Genomic DNA, 22,132 nt, shown 5'->3' on the forward strand with positions numbered 1-22,132 from the left:
TAACATATTCCTCATTAGAAATATATATATATATATATATATATATATATACACACACCCATACAGTGTACTTCTATATCAACATCCCCCCCTACAAATATATCTATAAATGTATTAACAGCAAACGAAAATGATTTCAAGTGCAACCTAAAAAGAAATCCAGCTACATGGTTGGGGATTATAAAACAGGACACAAATGAAGACTGCTGTCCGGCATTAGTGGTTTATTTTTTATTTTTACAAAACATGTTTTTTATTTTTGTGTTTGCTGATCAGACTGATGTGAAACGAAAACAGATGTTTAATAATAGGGGAGAAGGGATGTGACGTGATAACCCCTTGCTCGGAGCAGGAGGCCCCCGGACACAATGCTCGCCATGCTCCTCCGTCACAGCACTCACTCCAAGCCAGGGCTGCTCTCATGTCACTTTCACTGCTCACACTGTACACACACACACACACACACACCAATCAGTGATCACATGCACACACAGAGCAGTCACCGCTCACTCACGCACACCGCTGCAGCCACCAGACCTCAGCACCCAGTACCACTTGAAGCTATATTAGTGACATCCGCAAGTCTCCGTAGTAAGCGGCGCCTGTGATCGGGAGCTGGGGAGGCGAGGTAGCAAGGGCTGCAGCGTGCAGGTGAGGCGGAGAGCGGACGGGGAGTCGCTGGGCGAGGAATGCCGCTGCTGGTACAGGGCTGCACGTTCTCACTCTCTCCTTCTCTGCCCGGCGAGCCCTCTGATTGGCTGAGGCTCTGACAGCTAAGCGTTCTATTGTAAGGAGGAAGCCACGCCCCCACACCAGGGCCCTGGGACCATTGATAAAACTCTATGCAAGTCCTGTACTAGCCCTGACAGGCGGCCAGTGAGAGACAGGAGGGCACACTGCACCCCGTGCCACCTCTGCCACCCCGGCCTCACCACACACTGCCATGGGTTGCCGCCACCGGGAGTAAGTGTGTAAGGATTGGCTGTGCACACAGGAGACCGGGATACGCCTCCAAGAGGGGAAGAAGAAGAAGAAGGAGGAAAAGAAGAGTAAAAGTAGTGAGGAAGGGGCCATGCATAGGAGGCAAGTGCTCAGCCTGGTGCTGCATCTGGGCTCCCTCCGGCCGCTGTGACATCGCCTCTCCTCGCCGATTTACTCTACACTAGCATTGCTCCCCGGCCTGACAGCATCAGCAACCTCAGAGGTCAGCAGCAGCAGCAGCCCCCAGCATCTGCCCACCCCGCCTCCTAGTGTGGCACCGGCACAGGGCATCTGTCTGTCACACTGACTTCCACGGGGAAAAGCATTGGATCCCTCAGCGTACTGCGACCCCCCGGTGTACAGCCCGGACCTGTGCCCCAACATGATCGCCGCCCAGGCCAAGCTGGTGTACCAGCTGAACAAGTACTACACGGAGCGCTGCCAGGCCAGGAAGGCGGCCATCGCCAAGACCATCCGGGAGGTGTGCAAGGTGGTGTCCGACGTGCTGAAGGAGGTGGAGGTGCAGGAGCCGCGCTTCATCAGCTCCCTCACCGAGATCGATGCCCGCTACGAGGGCCTGGAGGTGGTCTCGCCCACAGAGTTCGAGGTGGTGCTCTACCTCAACCAGATGGGGGTCTTCAACTTCGTGGATGACGGCTCCCTGCCGGGCTGCGCGGTGCTGAAGCTGAGCGACGGCCGCAAGCGCAGCATGTCCCTCTGGGTGGAGTTCATCACGGCCTCCGGCTACCTCTCCGCCCGCAAGATCCGCTCCCGCTTCCAGACGCTGGTGGCCCAGGCCGTGGACAAGTGCAGCTACCGGGACGTGGTGAAGATGATCGCGGACACCAGCGAGGTCCGGCTGCGGATCCGGGAGCGCTACGTGGTGCAGATCACCCCGGCCTTCAAGTGCACGGGCATCTGGCCCCGCAGCGCGGCTCAGTGGCCCCTGCCCCACATCCCCTGGCCCGGGCCCAACCGGGTGGCCGAGGTGAAGGCGGAGGGCTTCAACCTGCTCTCCAAGGAGTGCTACTCCCTGACCGGCAAGCAGAGCTCCGCGGAGAGCGACGCCTGGGTGCTGCAGTTCGCGGAGGCCGAGAACCGGCTGCTGCTGGGCGGCTGCAGGAACAAGTGTCTGTCCGTGCTGAAGACGCTGCGGGACCGGCACCTGGAGCTCCCGGGCCAGCCGCTCAACAACTACCACATGAAGACCCTGCTGCTGTACGAGTGCGAGAAGCACCCCCGGGAGACGGACTGGGACGAGGCCTGCCTGGGGGACCGGCTGAACGGCATCCTGCTGCAGCTCATCTCCTGCCTGCAGTGCCGCCGGTGCCCGCACTACTTCCTGCCCAACCTGGACCTCTTCCAGGGTAAGCCCCACTCTGCCCTGGAGAGTGCGGCCAAGCAGACGTGGAGGCTGGCCCGGGAGATCCTCACCAACCCCAAGAGCCTGGATAAGCTATGAGCGCCCTGGGCTGCTGCTGCTGCAAAGGACAGAGACAACCTGGCACAGCCCTGGCATGTGGGAGGCCATATACCCCACTGCCAGCCAGAGCCACGGAAGACCACATTCCACTGCAGGCCACAGGACATTGCATCAGGGAGACTGACTTCCACTGCAAGCCACGGGACATTTGCATGGGAAAGATGAGCGGTGCACACACATTCCCAGTCTCCCCATGCACACTCAGCCTGCTCTGCTGTATCCGAAAGTAACCGGGGGCTGCAGCACATCAGGAGGGTATAAAAAGTTATGGTCAATTCTCGCTCTATATATATATATCTTTATGTTTACTTCATATATAGTACAAACACATAGCACACTCAAATACTAAATGCACTTGCAGATAACTAAACAGGCAGGGGGATCCGAATTATCACTTGAATGATTCTAGCAATAACTTATACCAAGTGACTGACGGCTAAAGATCACTGTTTAACCCATTGGTGACAAGAGAGTCACTACTATGGCTTAGCCGGGGGCTCCTCGCTCTCCTGTCACTAAAATGTAACTGAAATGTACTAGGTACAAAATGTTATTATTTCATCTTATTTAAAAAAAAGTTTAACATTGAATGCAACGGCAGACATGACGAGTACAAGGCTGGTTTCATCAATTCCAAGCAAACCGCATTGATCACAACTTTTTCCAAACTCCTTTACATTATTAATTCTTGGGGGACACACCATGGACAGAGACTGTGAAGCCATCCCAGCTCACTGCAGCTATGTCTACAAGAAATCTGCTTCACTAGGTGCTCTGGGGCTAATTGGGAGCACAGAGCCATTCCTTTGTCTGCGTTTGGCAGTACCATTACTGATGTGTAATGAGAAGTAAGAGTGGACCAGGCTTTAGCACCCTTCAAAGGGATTTTGTGTTTTTCTCTATAGAGCTGAGACATAAAATGACATTTCGTTGCACAGGAGGAGAGGGGAGGTGGGTGGGGGACCCTTCTCCTTCCAAACAATGTGAATCAAGTCACACGAGAAGCAATCGGACTTAAGAAAATTGAAGGTACATTTTCATATAAAATGTAGCAATTCTCTTTTCTTTTTTTTATTTTGCCTGAATGTTTGTCACAAAGTGAACAAAAAATTATTTAAACTATATATGTACAAATTTCTCTTTTAAAAAGTTTACCGATGTTAAATGTATTTTAGTGCCAACGTCAGGCTGCGGTCTGCAGCTGACACATTGAAAACTGAAGAAGAATAAAAAATAAATGTTCTAAGTTCAGATGAGTTGTCTTGTTGGCTGTGGCCGGTGGAGAAGTGATTGGTCTGTGGATGTGGATGATGTCCTGTGTATGGTTTCTCTTGGATGTGCGCGCAATTACAATGTTTCACTTTCTAGCACTTTTAATTAAAACCTTTTAATCTACTCAGTAAATATACCAACTATACACTGATCCTCTAATTCTCTTGACTGTAAAACGATCATTAATTGTATAGTACATATTATTTACACATATACTGCACGACATATTAATAATGCACCGATGTTGTTAATAAAATAAAATACCCCTTGAAATTGGGATCCGTGCTAGCCGGCTGATCACGGCTTAAATACAATTAAACACCCTACAGCTAATATAAATAATAATATAAAATGGATTACATTGTGATATAAGGAAACATAATGTTACAAAAACGTTTTACAGCACATTCATTGCTGATTTGAAATGTATTTATTTTTTTTAAGTTTGAAAAGTAAAATTAAACGTAAGTGATACAAAGTATAAATTCCACAAACATAACTTTACAATAGTCATTTGTTTTCTAGCGAAATTATAGCAAGACAATTCAAATAAATAAAACCGTAACAATATTTATTGTATTTAAAAATAAATAAAAGTAATTGGCCGGCAATATTTCACTTTAATGCTATACAGGCTGCTAGTCACTGGCTACTGGTGCGCTGTAAAAACAAGCAGCAAGTGTGAATATAAACAGGGATTCTTATCTCTCCGATCCTATCTACACCGCAGGCCGGCTATAAAGCGTGTCATAATGTTTTCTTCTTCACTGATTAACACAATCTGTAACATATACATGACAGGACGCGACACACAGCCGTGTGTTCTTCTATTATATAACGTATTGGACAGAACACGCGTGGGTTAATCATGCATAACACGTATCTCTGAAGTATAAACGTTGAGTTTGTTATTTTGTGTTTAACAATAGAAAATACTGATTAGGAACAAAGTAACACGATGAGAGCATATACACATTGCCTCGGCCAGGGAGATCCTATTGGGAAGAGCCCTATAAAGTTACACTGAGTATACACAAGGTTAGCAAAGGCAGGAGGCCATATCTAGGGAAAGGTATTTACTATAAATTACCCTCCTCCCCCCCACTAATGGATCGGCCAGAACTATAGGCTGATATAATTAGGAAGGGCGATAATACACTTTTGCCTTGTAATTAAATATTTATGCAGAACGAGATGCAGCCAGTGAGTTTGGGGGAGAGGGGACATTACGGTACACTGCAGGCAGTATAGGCCCTGGGTGATGTGTACAGTACTGAGTAAGCCGGGCACAGGACCTCATGATCAATAGCAGCAGCTGTGTAATGCGGGTAGTATATGGAATCACTGCTCATTAGGAGGGTTCTTGTTCTAGCATAGGACTGTTACATAGAAATATTGATTAGAAAGTGGGTGCTTTGGATACACTATTCTGGCAACGAAGAGATAATGAAATTACTATAGCCAAAATAATCCAGTTATAATAAATATATATAGATATATAGATATATATATAGATATATCTATAGATATATCTATATATATATATATATAGATATATATATATTCCACATACATACACATATGTAGTGGCACATATCAGTGGCCCTAGCAGGGGTACATGGTACACGTAGTATGTGATTAATGACCGGAAGCCTGTTACTCTTCCTCTTACCTTTGGATCAATTTTCTTAAGGTTGGGATCATCTTCATCCACCTCAAAGTACAGCTCAAACGATGTGACGGACAGGGTCCCCTTCAGCACAATGGAGGGAGCTACTAATTGAGCAGAAGTGCTGAGGCTCACCGGACCTGCCAAGACATTATTGTGTGAGACCCCTGGAGCAGAACCCCCCCATTAATATAACAATGCAGAATCACATCATGTCTACTAGCACCCAGGGTCTGCATCTCCCATACAGCAGGACATTCACCCGGGTCACCCGTCATTGATTTCTGCACGCACATTACTGTGAGCAGGGCGACCATTGCTGATGCCACTACTAGGGAGCACATGTGTACGGGCCCAGCATTGTAGCCAAACCAAGTTTTAGGTGCAATGTTGTGTAAAGCAGCCAGTGACTCATGTCTGTTCTAGGACATGTGTGTGTTTCCCAGAGTCCCCGATGCGTCAGATCTCTGCAGCCGGGGGCTCTTTCCAGCTCAGCGCATTCACATTAATGCAATCACATTTCCTCGGCCTCTTTCCTATAGGGCCTTGTATGATCGGGGCAGGAATTCTTGGTCATCGTGCACGGTAGGAATATGATACATTTACATGTATGCACCCACATATACTTATGTATTACAGTATACACTGCACGTATGCACTCCCAGAGTCCCAGGCCCATCATGCTTATTGATCCAGCAGTCAGGGCTGCAGCGGAGAGATCACTTATGCACAGAAAGCATATCTATATTCAGGTAGCCGTGCAGTGCTTGAGTGACATGGAAACTCTGTATTAATATAGTGCTGAGGGGATGAGGAACAGGGGGCCAGGTAATGATTTTGGTGAATTACTGCCAAAAAATTTCAGATGAATTGTCATTTCCATCGATTGTTAGACGGGTGAGTGTCTTTAATCTGCCATCAATCTTCATGTGTGCTATGTGGACAATGGGAGAGATGCTCTGCCCTCTATTCCCAGTGTACAGATACATTGTGTTTGCAGATGGGCAGCAGATAGCTACAGACCTGCCTTGATTTCCCAGCGCTCACCCTCACAAATGAATGAAATAAGCAGCCCTGTGTTCCTTGCACCCTGTGCATTAGCATGTAATCCACAGACGAAATAACATTTTCCCAATCACTCCCAGACATTCAATTACAGGAGGGAAAGGGCAGCTGCACGAGGCAAGGGCAGCCTGGCCCAGACACTCCATTTCCAAGGCACACCACTTTATTATGGAGGATTACCTCTTAATCCTATTGCCATTGCCAGGATTATGTAATTAAATCTCTGTCACCTCAATTAAAGCACTATTGTATCCAGCAGAAGAGGATGTGTGTACATTCAGGAAAGAAAATGTAATCTTGTTGGAGATATTTCCTTCCCTGTAATACTTCTGCAATTGATGAAACCCCCTGCTATTTTATAGCCATAACCTTGAGGGAATTTGTCTAGGCTAGTGTGTCCTTTTGTACAAATATAATTAAAATTCATATTTATTTGAGAGTCTAATAAGATACCCACTATTAAAATTGAAGATATTCATAACACAATCTGCATATCTATCTATCTATCTATATATATATATATATATATATATATATATATATATATATATATATATATATCTATATATATATATATATATATATATATATATATATATACATACACACACACACACACACACACACATATACACACACACATACATACTGTACATACACTGTAACAGGAAGAGAATACAGATCCAGATATAAGCACTGTTATATTATCCTATGGGATAGGTCCCAGGGGATATGCATTGTGTATCTTTACATGTAAAACAATGAATGCAAGATAAAATGGGAGATAAAATCGTGGTATGACTAGCCATACCATTGCTGACTTAAGCCGCGTACACACGGGCGATTGTTCCAAGCGATTTTGCTTACATTGTCAAAATCGCTTAGAAGGCTTGCCTGAATCGCCCCATGTGTACACAGCGGGCGATTGTGATGTGTGGCCCTGCAGCGTTCATATCACCCAGCCAAATAGATACTGCAAGCAGGAATATTTTGGCTAAATGCTGCAGTGTCTATTCGGCTGAACAAACGGACTGCTTCCGGGGATGACCAGTGACTAAGCAAAATAGCTTAGTCAAAATAACCCAGCTGCAGCCCGTGTGTACACCCCTTTAGCTTTCTCAACCATCCCCCACCCCCCTTAATATTCTAATTAAAAGGAGCAGAAAGGTACCTGTAAATGCCTCAGCAATATAAAAGGACATAGCCTTTCTGCTAGTGGGACTGTGGACCTTCTGCATATAGCCTGGACATATGGGACCCTTCCCTTAGCTGCAGTGCTTATTCAGTGTCAATGAATAGGAAGTCCCAGCACGGCATGCTATTTTATCCGAGGTTTTCAAATCAATGGCTTTGGGTGATTGACATGGTGTAGGGGGGCTTTGGGGACATACAGTAGGTGTGAGGCAGGCCCCATCTGCACAACCAGAAAATAAAATAGGTCCCCTATTAGCCAGGTGGAGGCCAATTAGTGCAATGAAGCATTAATATGTACTGCTTGGTACCTGTTATTTAAAAACAAAGTACAATGAAAAATTCTACAAAAAAAGCTAATCTGGTTCTGAAAAATTGTAATGCTAAAAAAAAATAATTTAGTTATTTTTTATTATATCCGTACAGGACCAGTGTGATTACTGTATGGTACATTACAACAGCTTAAAATCAGAATATTAACCGAAACAAAAAACATGCCGTGCAGGACTATTGGGGATTTATAGCCTGCATCATTTTTATCTTGTAGTCAACTTTAGCTATTAAAAATGTAAAAAACAATCAAATAAAAAAAAACATGTAATTATTACTTTTTTTATGATCAGCCATCGTGAAATAAAAAATTGTATTTAACATTTTTTATCATCATGTCTGGTTTTGTTGTAAATGAACCATTCTACTGTATAATTTAGGTGGGCAGAAACTTGGCACACTGACTGGACAGGGCGGGTAGAACATCAGTCTGTAGGCAGGACTGTGTTATATAGTTTGTGCTACTTCAAGCATAACTTAATAGGCCCAAACTTAACAATTCTGCACCTAGCCCTTTCTAACATACAAATTTGCATCCAAATTCAGGTGGGGGGGTGAATAAATTGTAAATATATATAGGAATACTGCCCAGCCATGACAATAGATGGCGCAGTCTGCAGGGTCAGCAAAAATTCAGAAAAGATGGGCAGAGGTATTAAACATGGGAAACTGCTCAGTAAGGGTTAAGTAACCAATACAAAATCATCACGGTCTGGGAAGAGGAGTACGAGCGCCGTTTGCAGTGAAAGCAGCGTTGAGCAGGAGCACTGCACTGCAAGGGAAGAAGGGACTGAATTTTGGCAGATAGGGTTTCCAGTTTACCTGTCAGATTTTCCAGGTCCTTCTCCTCCAGTGATGACAAGGTGTCGTCATCTCCTTCCAAAAGGTTATCACTTTCAGGGTTCTGCCCTCCCAAAATGTTACTCTTGATGGACTGCTTTCCTTTCACAATTGCATCTTCTTCTGAATCTACAAGTAAAGGGAGATCATCATGAAAGGGCACTTTAGCATGGTACGTTCATTATTTAAAAATGTATTTGTGCTAATAGATGGCAAACAAATTTCAAAGAGCAACAAAACAATTAAAAAATGCACAGTGCATAATGAATCATCATCATGATAGGACATTCATTCCCTTACTGATGCAGTTACTGTCAGCTGGTAACAGGGTGTGTATTCTGCGTCATAGGCACTGTATAAATGTACAAAATTGTGTTGTGTTTTCATTTGCATTCATTGTTCAATCTCATATGAATAAACTATATCATTATAAAAAAAGTCAGATACAGGTCTTGTTAAGAGAATACCCAATTTTAAGAATTCTTAGTAAATTATTCTGTTAGCATTGCAGTATACACAGAGACTGGATGTCACTTGTTAGCTGCGATTTACAAACAATTTAGTGCATGAAAATTTTTCATTAGGAAATATATTTGCCAAGGATACAGATCTGATATTACTGGTCATGCATTATGACATGTCAGCTACATATCTACTACAGTTACAAACTATCGCCGTACCAGTCTAGACAGCCCTGTATAACGTGTACTTGGCTATGCAACAGATATAGTGTATGGAGAAACGGCTGATATGAGAAATGGTAAATACACCAGATTGTGTCTCACAAACTACCTATGAACAAACCATGCATCTGGCCCCTATTGTTTTGGGATTTAACAGCAATTCTATCCAGGCTTCAAATAACGTGATGCACTTACTATCATAACTTGCCAATAATTGCCTATGTATCAATACCAGACAAAATGGCAAGTGAGACTATTTGGGAGGACAACCATGCAATTAAACAAAATAATGACTCTAATGAATGTTCATTCTGCACTAAAAGTTTTTTTTTTTTTAGCTCTAAAATAACATAAAAAAATCCTGTAAACTGAGACAAAAAAAAAAAAAAATTCTGCTGTTCCACACAAGACAGTACAAGACGAAGGAGAAGTCTTGCTACAGCCCTGTAGTCTAAATTGCAAACTTTCAGATCAGAAGGATAAAAGTGTCCCCCCCCCCCCCCCCCCCACCCAAATGAGAATACTTGTCTATACAAAAATAAAAAGCTACAAGGCTGCCGGTCTAGGTAGAGAGTCCCCACTACAGCCAGAAATGAAACACCATTCCAGTTTGGGAAAGCAGCATATGTGCAACATTTTGCAATTGTTCAACCTGAGCCGAGAAAGGCCTTGTCATGGAAAATATGCAGCTTATTGATATTTGGAATGGTTTTCCTGTAATTAACTCCCCCTTGAGGATTTTAAGTTAGCAGCAGTGAAATTACCAACATTGCTCTAATACACACCACATGGGCTGGGGGGCCTTTCACAAATCTCAGTGGCCTAATAGCACTCTGCCACAGGACTTTCTTTTTCTTTCCTTCAGTAATTAGAGCGTGGCTACCCTGAACACAAATGAAAGGATAATGATTGTGTTTAGAACTGGCCATAAAATAGCTGCAGTTTTATAAACCAAGTCTAGACTTTATAGGTTTAATCATCATTTCACGGAGATGTCAACATTTCCTCCACGACACTGGAAGCGTCGCTTTCTCACACAGCGGAATCTGACCAATGCTGCCAATCCCCAGCCAGTAACATTGTTAGCAGGCTTCACTTTCACTTTCTACAGCTCCGTCACATTGGCCAGGATGCACTGTTTAACAGACAATGGTTTGCTGGCATTCTCACATTTACTAACATTAGATCACAATGATTGCCATGAGATTTCATCCCTAAACTCCAACAGAATAATGTAATAAGCCGAGTATCCCCAATTAAATATTGTCTCCAGAAAATGTCTTTTATTGCAAGCAGAGAAATACTCATTTGCAGCTATTTGACTGCTAATAGAACTGTATTGCTTTGTCTTTCCATAAATATTGGAGTGCCGTTAATCAGAACCTCATATTTGGTCACCGGGCGATGCCATATTGCTGAAAGTCCCCAAGTTATAATACAAGTTTAATAAAGTTGTCTTTGTATTCTTTATATGCTGTATATCGAACGCAACACACGCACAAAAAGAAACATTTTCCTTATTATAGGATTATCTTTGTTCTCATCATTCACAACACTGAATCTCATTGATCACAGCACACCACAAATCAGGTGTAACATTTTGTGCTATTGCACCAGGGTGGTGGTCAGTCCAGTGGCGTTCTGGGTGTGTTCTTACTGTATGGTCTGCAGAAATGATGCAGGAAACTCTGGAGAGACACACACACACACAGAGTGCAAATGTAAAATCAGAAGCCAATCTCTTTCCATTTAATTACCACACATATACAAAATTAAATCTTAGTATTTGTAATAAAGTAATGCTTACAGAGAAATTCTTAGTGAACCCTCATCTGCGCCTACGCTATGATTGGTGGGTGTTCTACATTTCAAGCATAATCTGTTCTGCTGGCTAGGACTCTCTATCTGCATCTCCGCCACATCTATGAATATGCAGTTGCATACAGCCCAACAAAGCTGGGGGTTCATTGTTCTGAAAGATCCCCCTCTGGATACGACAACAAAGTACATTTGTCAAGGGTGCTGGCTGTTACAAACTTGTATACCAAGGTCCAGGATAGACGCAAATGCCTGGAAAGTATAAGCACAGCATCTGAAGCATCCCTATAATAGCCAATGCCAACACACCTACCTAAAAGCAAATAATACTATATACACCCAGCAATTTAACTTGCATTACAGTTTGAAGGTCTTATCTGGGGACTGAAAGGAGCATCTGCCACCATTACTTCATAGATCTAGAATTATTCATCACCAGAAGTAATCCCCTATAGCAGGGGTGGGGAACCTCAGGCCCGGTCTGAGTGGCCCTCCCACCTGCCCAGCGGCTTTGCCGGGAGTAAAGTACAGGGGAATTCTCGCGAGAGGTCGGTAGTTCTCACGAGATTCCTCTTAATCAACAGCAGCCGGAGACTGTCAGTCCTATTCAGCGGCAGCCGCCGGAGCGTGGGACGGCTGCAGCAGGACAATTTGTAAAATAAATTTTTACATATGTCCCCGAAGGGTTTTTTCCACATACAAACGGCCCTTGGCACAAAAAAGGTTCCCCACCCCTGCCCTATAGCAACACAAGTTTCTGGCACCTTCAGGTTATGCTAGTTTTTGGGGACTCTGATTCAGCATGGCAGAACAAAGAGGGTGCTGGTCAGGTAAAGTGCATGCTGAGGAGAAGGGATGCGGTCATTTGGTCTACAGCATGATGGTCGACAGTCATTAGGTTGACACCATTAGGTCAACATGGGGAAAGGTCGACATGGTTCTATGTTGAAAGGTTATTAGTTCGACAGTGAAAAGGTCGACAGTGAGAAGGTCGACAGTGAGAAGGTCGACAGTGAAAAGGTCGACAGTGAAAAGGTCGACAGTGAAAAGGTCGACAGTGAAAAGGTCGACAGTGAAAAGGTCGACAGTGAAAAGGTCGACAGTGAAAAGGTCGACAGTGAAAAGGTCGACAGTGAAAAGGTCGACAGTGAAAAGGTCGACAGTGAAAAGGTCGACAGTGAAAAGGTCGACATGGGGTTTTTCACTGTTTTTTTGAGCCGACTGGATGGTAGGGCATGAAATACCACCTGTCAACACAAGTCGGGCTTTAAGGGAGAATAAAATAATGTGCCCGACGCATGGCGATCGATCGGAGGGGATGCGGTGCACTTTAAACTGTGTCCATGTCGACTGTGTTGACATTTAGGTAAAAAAACAGTGAAAAACCCCATGTCGACCATTTGACTGTCGACCTAGACATTGTCGAACTAAGGACCTTTCGAACTGAGGACCTATCGACCTAGACCCATGTAAACCATCATGCTGTTGACCAAATGATCCCAACCCGAGGAGAAAGCAATGGTGCAATATTTGCCTAGGATAGTAATCTAGTTATATACGAATATTAGTTTAATCACAGCACAAAACATTCCATTTATACTACATAAGCAGGTCTCTTTTTCACCAAACCATGTCAGGAACCTTTTTAATAACCATTTAAATTTACATTTTAGGTTACAAAGGTCACTGTGCAATCCAGTGTAAAGCAGTCCCCCCTCTTAAAACCAGTGATTGAACAAATATTACATTCCAAATATGAATGAAGAATACCAAGCAAATATTTGATCTGTACAGTCTATGCTTAAGGTGCCCATACACTGAGCCGATTGAGCTGAATCAGGCCCAAATCGGCTCAGTTTGATGTCCCCTCAGGTACGATGCGCGGTCCCGTGCGCATCAGACCTGAGCCGGTGGTCGGACCTGCTGCAAGTCCAACCACCCATCCTCCCTCCCCGTGCGGCAGAGGACGGGCAGCGGGGTCCAGCCAGCTGGTGGTGGCGGCGGGAGATGCGGCTGCTGAATATTTTGAAATGACTTGCCGGACGTTGATTGGCGGAGAGAATTCTCTCAGCCAATCAGCAGCCTCCCATCTGATTGGCTGAGAGAATTCTCTCAGCCAATCAACTTCTGGCCAGTCATTTAAAAATATTCAGCAGCCGCATCTCTTTCCCGCCGCCTGGCAAAATGTGGCTACAAGCTCCCAGCTGCCACCGCTGCTCGGATAGACCCCGCCACCAGCTGGCCAGACCCAGCTTATGCGATTTATTGCATGTAAAAATGACACATCATGTGTGAGCCTCTCGGGGAGCTGCCGGGGGGCTCTCAAGGGCAAACTGGTCCGATATGTCCTTAGGACAAATTGGCCCAGTGTATGGGGGCCTTTAGAATTTGTCAATCGCACAACCTCAAAGTTGCCAATCAACCTAAATGCACCCCAAGGAGGACTCTGGGAAAATGTGCATTCCACAGTCTGCATCTGCCTACCCTTTACATGACTGCTTCTATTTCCCCAAAGTCATGCTCATTACAGAGAATTTCTATTTCAATTAACTACTGGAATACATTAAGACTGGTTTTGTAATGTCATCCGGCATTACCAGCCAACCCATGGTATTTAATAAACATCTACACATAAACCTGCTGCTGGAAGAGGTGATGTGCAGATTCTGCTCAAAAGCCGCCCAGTGTGCATGCTGGTATTACCAGCAGATGAACAACGGGGCGGACAGCTACCCATAGCATCCTGCTATGAGAAGTCATCCACCCCCCTGTAAAAATCGCTGGCAAGGGGGAAGATCTCTCAGTTTGCACTGAGCGATTTTCACATCATCACTGTCCATACATGGCTGGGAAAAATCGCTCAGGGTATATGGACCTTTAAGGGGTGTACACATGGTGAGATTTTGGCAGCAGATTTTGACTAGTCAAAATCTCCTAGGTTAGCCAATATCTCCCAGTGTTTTTCCTGCTCAGACACCGACTCTAAAGTCAGTATCTCCTAGCATAGGCAGACTGTGCAGGCAAGGCAATTTTGACTAGCTCATAGACTATAATTAGTTAGGCAAAATCGCTTAGTCAAAATCTCCAGTGCATCCAGTGAAAATCGTCCATTAGCCAATATCTCACCATGTGTACAAGGTTTAACGAATATTGTACAAATACATAGTAGTTTCATGTAGATAGAATGTCTGATGGACCGTGATTACTCAGCTGCAACAAAATACATGCATAATTTCCAGGCTGCTGTAGGAGTCTGCTCACTGTCACACAATAAACTGCACCAGAGCTGGGAATTCTGAAGACTTAAAATTCCATTCACCAGTTTCAAGCTAAGGAATACAAAGCCCAAATGTAAACGCTGTTTGGAAGATCTACTGCTGAGTTGTGAATGGTATTTTATGTAGCACACATTTTATACATAAATACTCTAAATACTTTAGTACCTATTTCAAAATACAGTAAACTGTGTCTATTGGGGGGACTTGCATGTCAGCCTCATGATCTCGCTGTACAGAGCTGTGCATGGATGAAGTACAAAACTCTGCTAAACAAACCTGATTATGTTACTTTATCCTGCTCAAACAGTAAAATGAATCAACAAACCAAAGTGTTGAAGCAGGCAGCCTTCAACCTAAAGGCGAATGTCAAGTTCACAGAACATGATATATGAGCACTAGAGAGGCAGTCACACTACATCATTACAAGTCACCCTTGATGCACAAGTATTAACAATAACACACTTTCTTGCCCTCTCTCACTCGGAGATTTGTTTTGGTATTTAAGCAAGATCCCCGTTTAAATCTTTGCTTCCAAACAGTAAGGTCACAGAGAAAATCACAGGTGCTGAAATCTGAAAGAATGTTTTACTTTTTGACAAAACGGCTAAAGGTGACGTTCCAAAACATTTTACATCTGAAAGCTACAGTCTATGTACAACCAAGCATTTTCTGGCACACAAATGTACATTCAACTAATGATATCTTCTAACCTACCTAAAGCTATTGAAGGAACACTATTGAATGCTTATTTAAAACACACTGATATTCCTAGACAATAACAGTAAGGTTCTTTGATTGCTGAGGGACATTTGCTACAGTTGGTCACATTAACCTGATGCTACAGATATAACAAAGCAGCAGTCCCAGGTACTTGTTGCATCTACCTGCCTCTTCCCCTTACTGTAGACCCAGGAGCAATGCGCTGGCACAGGTTTCCCTATATTTCTGCAGTACAGCACCACACTGTTCACCATTCTAAGAGGAGTGTGACCAGCTGTGGATGTGGCTTCTTGCCCCATACAGTCACCCAGGAGGCGGTTGATGTTGGACAGTATACCGTAACAAATAGTGTAGCCACAGAAAATGAATGTGTATGCAATAACAGAATACACCGGTGTATAAACTACTCTGCTTATCGTTTACGTAGGGCAGCGGTTCTCAAACTGTGGAGTCTGACCCCACAGTGGGTCCCAGCCTTCTCAGCATGGGGTCGCGACTCCATGTTGCTGACCATCAGGCTGATGACTTTTCTAGTCTCAGTCAGTGATTCAAGGCATCTGCAAAATCAGTTGAATTGTCTGTTACTTAACACTCCTCACATTGTGCACTTCCACAATGCGGCCATGTATGTGCTGTCTGCTAACTACACATGTGATGACATTCTGCAGTAACTTGCTGGGATCCTATAATTATTTTTGTTGTCTGATGGGTCCCAGAGTAAAATAGTTTGAGGACCCCTGACGTAGAGGGACACATACAACTGCGTCTCATTCAACTTTCAGTAATAGATCTCTCTCAGCAAACATGTAAACATTAGAAACAAATAACAGTGCTTCATTCTGATGTGGCTGTGCAGTACCAACCACAAGGAAGCAGCTGTGCTGCAGGAAGAGACAGTAGGAAATAGAGGCCTTCTGCCAGCATCTGCGATCAAAGTGCTGCATTTGTTGCAGCCCTTAGCCAGTCTGTGTAAGCTTGATTGGCCAATGGTACTCCTCTGTCAGGTCTGATGAAGCGCACCCAGGGATCGTCACTCCTACAAAACAGGGGAGACATGACCGTTTGGTCAAATGATCCCAATCACCACCACAAACACTGCAGCATCAAACCTCTTCTACAACTGAAGGTGGGGAAAACACCATCACCAGGCTGAATTGAAAAGTAATGCCTCCATGGCTTTCAGTTTTTTATTTGTGCATTTGAACACTTTTTTGTACATGATACAGTAACTCAGTTTATCCTCTATGTAATGCACTATTCACTTTTCAAAGCAGTTCCCATCCCTTTCGACGGATTTTAGCAAATTCTTGACGAGGCGCGCAAACACATCGGAGAAGAAAGCTGGTGGTTGTGGACATCAACAGGATCGAACGGCAGCTTTCCCCTCATAGTCAGAGTTGAAGTGTTGACCTTTAAGATGCTCTTCATCTTTGGGATCCTATGCTGCAGAGCATAAGTTCATTGGCGCTACCAGTCTCAGAAGGATGTGGTATATGGTCCCGACAGTTGGGATCCCAACAGTTATTAGCCCGATGTCGGACTCAGACAGCGGGGCAAGTGCAACAAAGCCCCTTGCGGGCTTGCTGCGGGCACGGTGGCTCGCTACGCTCCCCACCTATTCTATTCTCCCTCTATGGGGGTCGTGGACCCCCACTCCGGAGAATAGCCGGTGGCCGTCGGGACCCAGAGTGTCGGGGGTTTGACTGTCGGGATCCCGACTGTTGGGAAACTGTCCGGCACCCCCTCAGAAACCACTACTTAACAGCACCTAAGATAAGAGCCCACATAAATTCTTCAGAGTTCAAGTAGCAGCTAAATCTCAACATCAACTGTTCAGAGGAGACTGCATGAATCCCTTCATACTCAAATTGCTGCGAAGAAACCACTACAGAGGATGAACTAGGAGAAGAGAATTGTTTGGGCTAAGAAACACAAGGAATGGACAATAGACCAGTGGAAATCTGTACTTTGGACTGAGGAGTCCAAATTTTAGATTTTTGGTTCCAACCGCCATCTTTGCGTGATGTGCAGATGGTTTCTGCATGTGCGGTTGATGATTTATTCAAAATTCAAGGCACACTTAACCAGCATGGCTACAACAGCATTCTGCAGCTCCCTGCTATCCCAACTGGTTTGTGCTTACTGGGACCATCATGACCCCAAACACATCACCAGGCTATGTAAGGGCTACTTGAACAAGAAGGAAAGTGCTTGAGTGCTGCGTCAGATGACCTGGCCTCCACAACCACCCGACCTAAACCAAATTGAGATGGTTTGGGATGAGTTGGACCACAAAGTGAAGCCAACAAGTGCTCAGCACCTCTGGGAACTCCTTCAAGACTGTTCGAAAACCATTCATGGAGACTACCTCATGAATCTGATTGAGAAAATGCCAAATGTGTGCAAAGCTGTCATCACAACAAAAAAGGGCTACCGGTACTCTGCGGAATCTAAAATATTAAACACATTTTGATTTAACACTTTTTTTGTTTACAACAGAATTCCATGTGTTCTTTCATAGTTTTTATGTCTTCAGTATTGATCTACAATGTAGAAAATAATTTAGATTAAAAAAAAAAAAACTAAAGTATTGAATGAGAAGGAGTGTCTAAACTTTTGAGTGGTACAGTATATTCTAATTTTGGAAGTGGGGCAAAAGTACTATACATCGGAAAGGCATGTATGCACAGTCTGCGCCCTCCGACTACCAGAAGTATGGCAAAAGTCCCACACACACTGCATCCAATGTTATATTTACGGGTCTTCTAAACTTAAAAGCACTAGTTTAAAAACTAGACTATTTGTCTGCGCTGCCACCTTTCTGTCTGTTTACCTCAATTAATATCACAGTTATATAAGATCACAACATTTTGAACAGGAAGTGAAGTCACTCCTAATTGATAACCTATGCAGATAAAAATACCAGTTCAGTTTTATGTCCAAGTACCCCTTGTTGAAGTTATAGGACGAAACACATCAGGTGTTCCTATAAATCCTTCCTATATATTTATCGGTCATGCACATATCTGTCATTTTTTAATTTGTTGAAAAAAACATTTAAAAAAACCAAAACCATAATTTATCTATTTCATTGTATATACAGTATGTTATCATGGCCTATTATTGGAGCTTCATTTTACAGTAATTGTGTGACACCAGTGGTCACTGAAACATTATCCGTATTTCTAAATAGATAGAGACACATACATACAAAGGGGTTTGAAAAAAATATGTGGTACTTGTGTATTATCACGGCGCCCATCGCATACCATATTTAGTGGTATGCGATGCGATATTCGCGTGAAATGAACCGGAATGGCATGCGATTTTTAATTGTACAAGCACCCTGATGGGTGCTTACAATGTTAAATGCACCCCCATTATCAACACCACCCCCACTATCAACACCAACCCGAAGCATGGTGAGCGCAGCGAGGCTATGGTACGCTTCTTCCAACCTTTTCATACCCCCACTATCCACGTCGGCGTGGAGTTGACATTAGATAGTGTGGCGAGCGCAGCGAGCCCGAAGCGTAGCGAGCCCCGCGTGGGGACGCGGAATACATGTAAAGTAATCCGTCTATCTAAGATCAACTCCCCGCCGATGTGGATAGTGGGGGTATGGAAAGGTCGGAGGATGCGTACAGACGCCGCTCGCCACGCATCTGGTTGGAGTTGATAGTGGCGGTGGAGTTGACAATGGGGGTGCATTTAACATTGTATGACTGTCTGTAAATACCCTGTTTTGTTGTATCACTGTCTGCTATTGTAAAGCGCAACGGAATATGCTGCGCTATATAAGAAACTGTTAATAAATAAATAATAAATAAATAAGCACTCATCAGGGTGCTTGTACAATTAAAAATCGCATCGCATGCCACTATATTGCATGCGATGCACTACGATGAACATCCATAATTATTTTTTTTCTTAATAAGGTGTAAGACTGCCGCTGGCATGCAAGACTGCTTCAATTCTCCTAGGAATGGACATATGTAATCCTGGATGGTCCATCTTAAACCATTCTTTATGCAAAACTTCTTCAAGTGGTGTAATTTATTTATGAACCGTTTCTTATATAGCGCAGCCTATTCCGTTGCACTTTACAATTGGATACAGTGATATAACAACCTGGGTATTTGGCTATTTACAGATAGTCAAAAGGGTGGAAGGGCCCTGCTTGCAAGCTTACAATCTGCCCAAGTCATAGGCAGATAACATGACCAAACCCTGTTCTCTAAAACAGACCACAAAGGCTCTGTAGTACAGTCCAGTGATTGGCCAGAGAAAATCAGGTAAGATAAGTCAACTCATCTACATGCTCAGAAACCCACAACTGGATGACACCAGCTGTATTAAATCAGTGCCTGATCAACTTAGGATCAGGCTTCACCTGCCCAAAAAAAATGTCTGCACCAAGGGGATGAACCTTGTCTACCTAGTACTTGGCAGTGACAGACCGGTGCATGGTTTACACTTCCAATGACAGACAATGTTTCTCTGGATACAATACATGCATGTCATTACCTTTGATACAGTTTCTCTTGAAATTCCAAATAAACTGGCTACTGCTGTCACAGACTCAAAAACTAGGTGGACACCAATAATTTGACTTCCCTCAAAATCTGTGAGCTCAGGCATGATTCACTAATGCCCATCCTCTGTAGACAGAGTAATAGACCTCCAACCACATTGAGAGGTCACCCCCTCATGCAAGAAACACTATGTATTGAAACGTTGCTGTTTTTGCTGTGACCGATTAAAACACGATTTCTTTCAAAGGCTGGAGTGCTGCTTCTTCCCCCAAGACTGTCTATATAGCTGGCTTACAGCTGTTAGCGGGCACCCGCCGAGGAATTATTTAAGTGGAGCTGCCGGACCCCCCTCTCTACCTGTGTATATATATATATGTGTAGTAGAGGGTGCGGCACTCACGATCAGTCACTCAATAAACAGCAAGGCGCCGCTGGAATATCATCATCAACGTTTCAAAACTTTATTGTTTTGTCATCAGGATATATATACACACCATGTTTTGGGGTGCGCTCTATAAATGCAAGATGTCTAATCACTTATACATAGACTCAAATGTCAAAGCAACACCTAATAGAAAGTAATGGTCAACCTCTAATTTCTTGGTGGTGCGGTCATTTGGTCTACAGCATGATGGGCAACAGTCATTAGGTCGACATGGGAAAAGGTCGACATGGTTCTAGGTCAAAAGGTCATTAGTTCGACAGGTCGTTAGGTCGACAGTCAAAAGGTTGACGTGGGGTTTTTCAGTTTTTTGAGCCGACATGGGCCGGAGGTGGTATTTCATGCCCTACCATCCATTAGTGTGTGGTGGGAAAATAAAATAGAAAAGTGTGGCAAGTTCAGCCAGGCACTGTGCCTGACGCATGACGAGCGCAGAAAGCGATGCGAGGGGATGCAGTGCACTTTAAGCTGTGTCCATATCGACTGTGCTGACATTCAGTGAAAAACAGTGAAAAACCCCATGTTGACCTTTTGACCGTCGACCTAGACATTGTCGAACTAACGACCTGTCAAACTAATGACCTTTCCCATGTCGACCTAATGACTGTCGACCATCATGCTGTAGACCAAATGATCCCAACCCATTTCTTGATATAATAAAAATAACAAATTATCAACAAACTTGCTTACAGAAGTACATTACATACATAAAATACAAAACACTCATAAAAAAAGTTTTATTAGTTTTAGGTTTCGGTTACAAAATTCCTTTTATTAGACAATATACAGATTTTTTATCACAGTTGTACCCTTTCAGGAATTCAAAGTACACCTACGCGTTTCATCCTATGCGGACTTCATCAGGGCTATATCCTTCTTGTGAGGTAATATAAATGATGCTTAATTTCAATGGACTTGTAAATTTGGTGATAGATTTAATGTGCAGGAGCTAAAACTGTTTGGGTCAACAACAAAGTAGTGATCCCAGCTACTTATAAAATGTTGATTGTTCAGAGTTAATTGTGTAAAGCCGTAATCCAAGCACTTTAAATCGGGGGCATATAAAATATTTCCATATGGAATCAGCAGGTTTTATATAGTAATGGTCCCAGCAGGATTTCTCTCCACTTTCAGGCAATTCAAAATAGAATACATAAATGATCCCAGCACTTTAGGCCAGTATGCAGACAATATGTAGGTAGACAGTCAATAGGCTGACCACTAATGGTCAACAGTGACTAGGTCGACATCTTCAAATGTTGACATTCACCAAAGGTCAACACAAGGTTATGTGTGTGTGAGTTTTTCTCTTTTATGTGTGGGTTTTCATATTTAACTATATAAGTGGGCCTAGCGTGTGCCGAGCGCAGCAAACCATTGCGGCGAGACCTGGTCCACTTATCCGGTGTCCATGTCGACATATGTGGACATAGACAACAAAAAAATGAAAAAGTCATGTCTCCCATATGCCTGTGTTGACTTTTTGTCAATGTCGACCATTTCAACATGTCAACCTAGTCCCTGTCGACCACTAATGGTTGACCTAGTGTCTAGTGTCTGCAGGTTTTCTGAATTGTCCTAAAAAATGTCTAAATGAGTTTTACATTGAAGAAGATAAATGTCAGTGGGTTATGAATAATACTGAATATTTTAGGTGCAGTGGTCGTTTACTACAGTCACACATCGGATACTCTGCCCTGATACAATGTATGCAATGCACCAGCTAATTCATCAATGACAAGTCACTACTAAAGGCTTGCAGTGAAGTATATAATGAGGTTACTTACAATGTCAACGTAATTGTCATGGTGTGGGGACTTTCCTA

At 43.7% G+C, this 22,132-nt stretch overlaps 2 protein-coding genes across 3 annotated transcripts in view; one reads left to right on the forward strand and one right to left on the reverse strand.

The window, feature by feature from the left end:
* Window positions 1-22,132, reverse strand: part of LRBA (LPS responsive beige-like anchor protein) — a 544,849-nt gene that overhangs the window by 205,188 nt on the left and 317,529 nt on the right. For both annotated transcript variants that reach the window (XM_083171504.1, XM_083171512.1), the window contains exons 38-39: window positions 8,814-8,960; window positions 5,409-5,545 (exon numbers count right to left, since the gene is read on the reverse strand). In XM_083171504.1, coding sequence (XP_083027630.1) covers window positions 5,409-5,545; window positions 8,814-8,960 — 284 coding nt within the window. The remainder of the gene's footprint in view (window positions 1-5,408; window positions 5,546-8,813; window positions 8,961-22,132) is intronic.
* MAB21L2 (mab-21 like 2) lies at window positions 451-3,713 on the forward strand. The gene has a single exon (XM_083171492.1). It carries the CDS (start codon window positions 1,364-1,366, stop codon window positions 2,441-2,443), a length of 1,080 nt encoding a protein of 359 aa, XP_083027618.1. The 5' UTR covers window positions 451-1,363; the 3' UTR covers window positions 2,444-3,713.

The sequence above is a fragment of the Crinia signifera genome, chromosome 1, assembly GCF_055691185.1.
Source record: "Crinia signifera chromosome 1, ASM5569118v1, whole genome shotgun sequence".
Taxonomy (NCBI): Eukaryota; Metazoa; Chordata; class Amphibia; order Anura; family Myobatrachidae; genus Crinia; species Crinia signifera.

Excerpts from the sequence above, each read along its gene's own strand:
- MAB21L2 (XM_083171492.1), top strand. The coding sequence starts at position 1,364 with ATGATCGCCGCCCAGGCCAAGCTGGTGTACCAGCTGAACAAGTACTAC.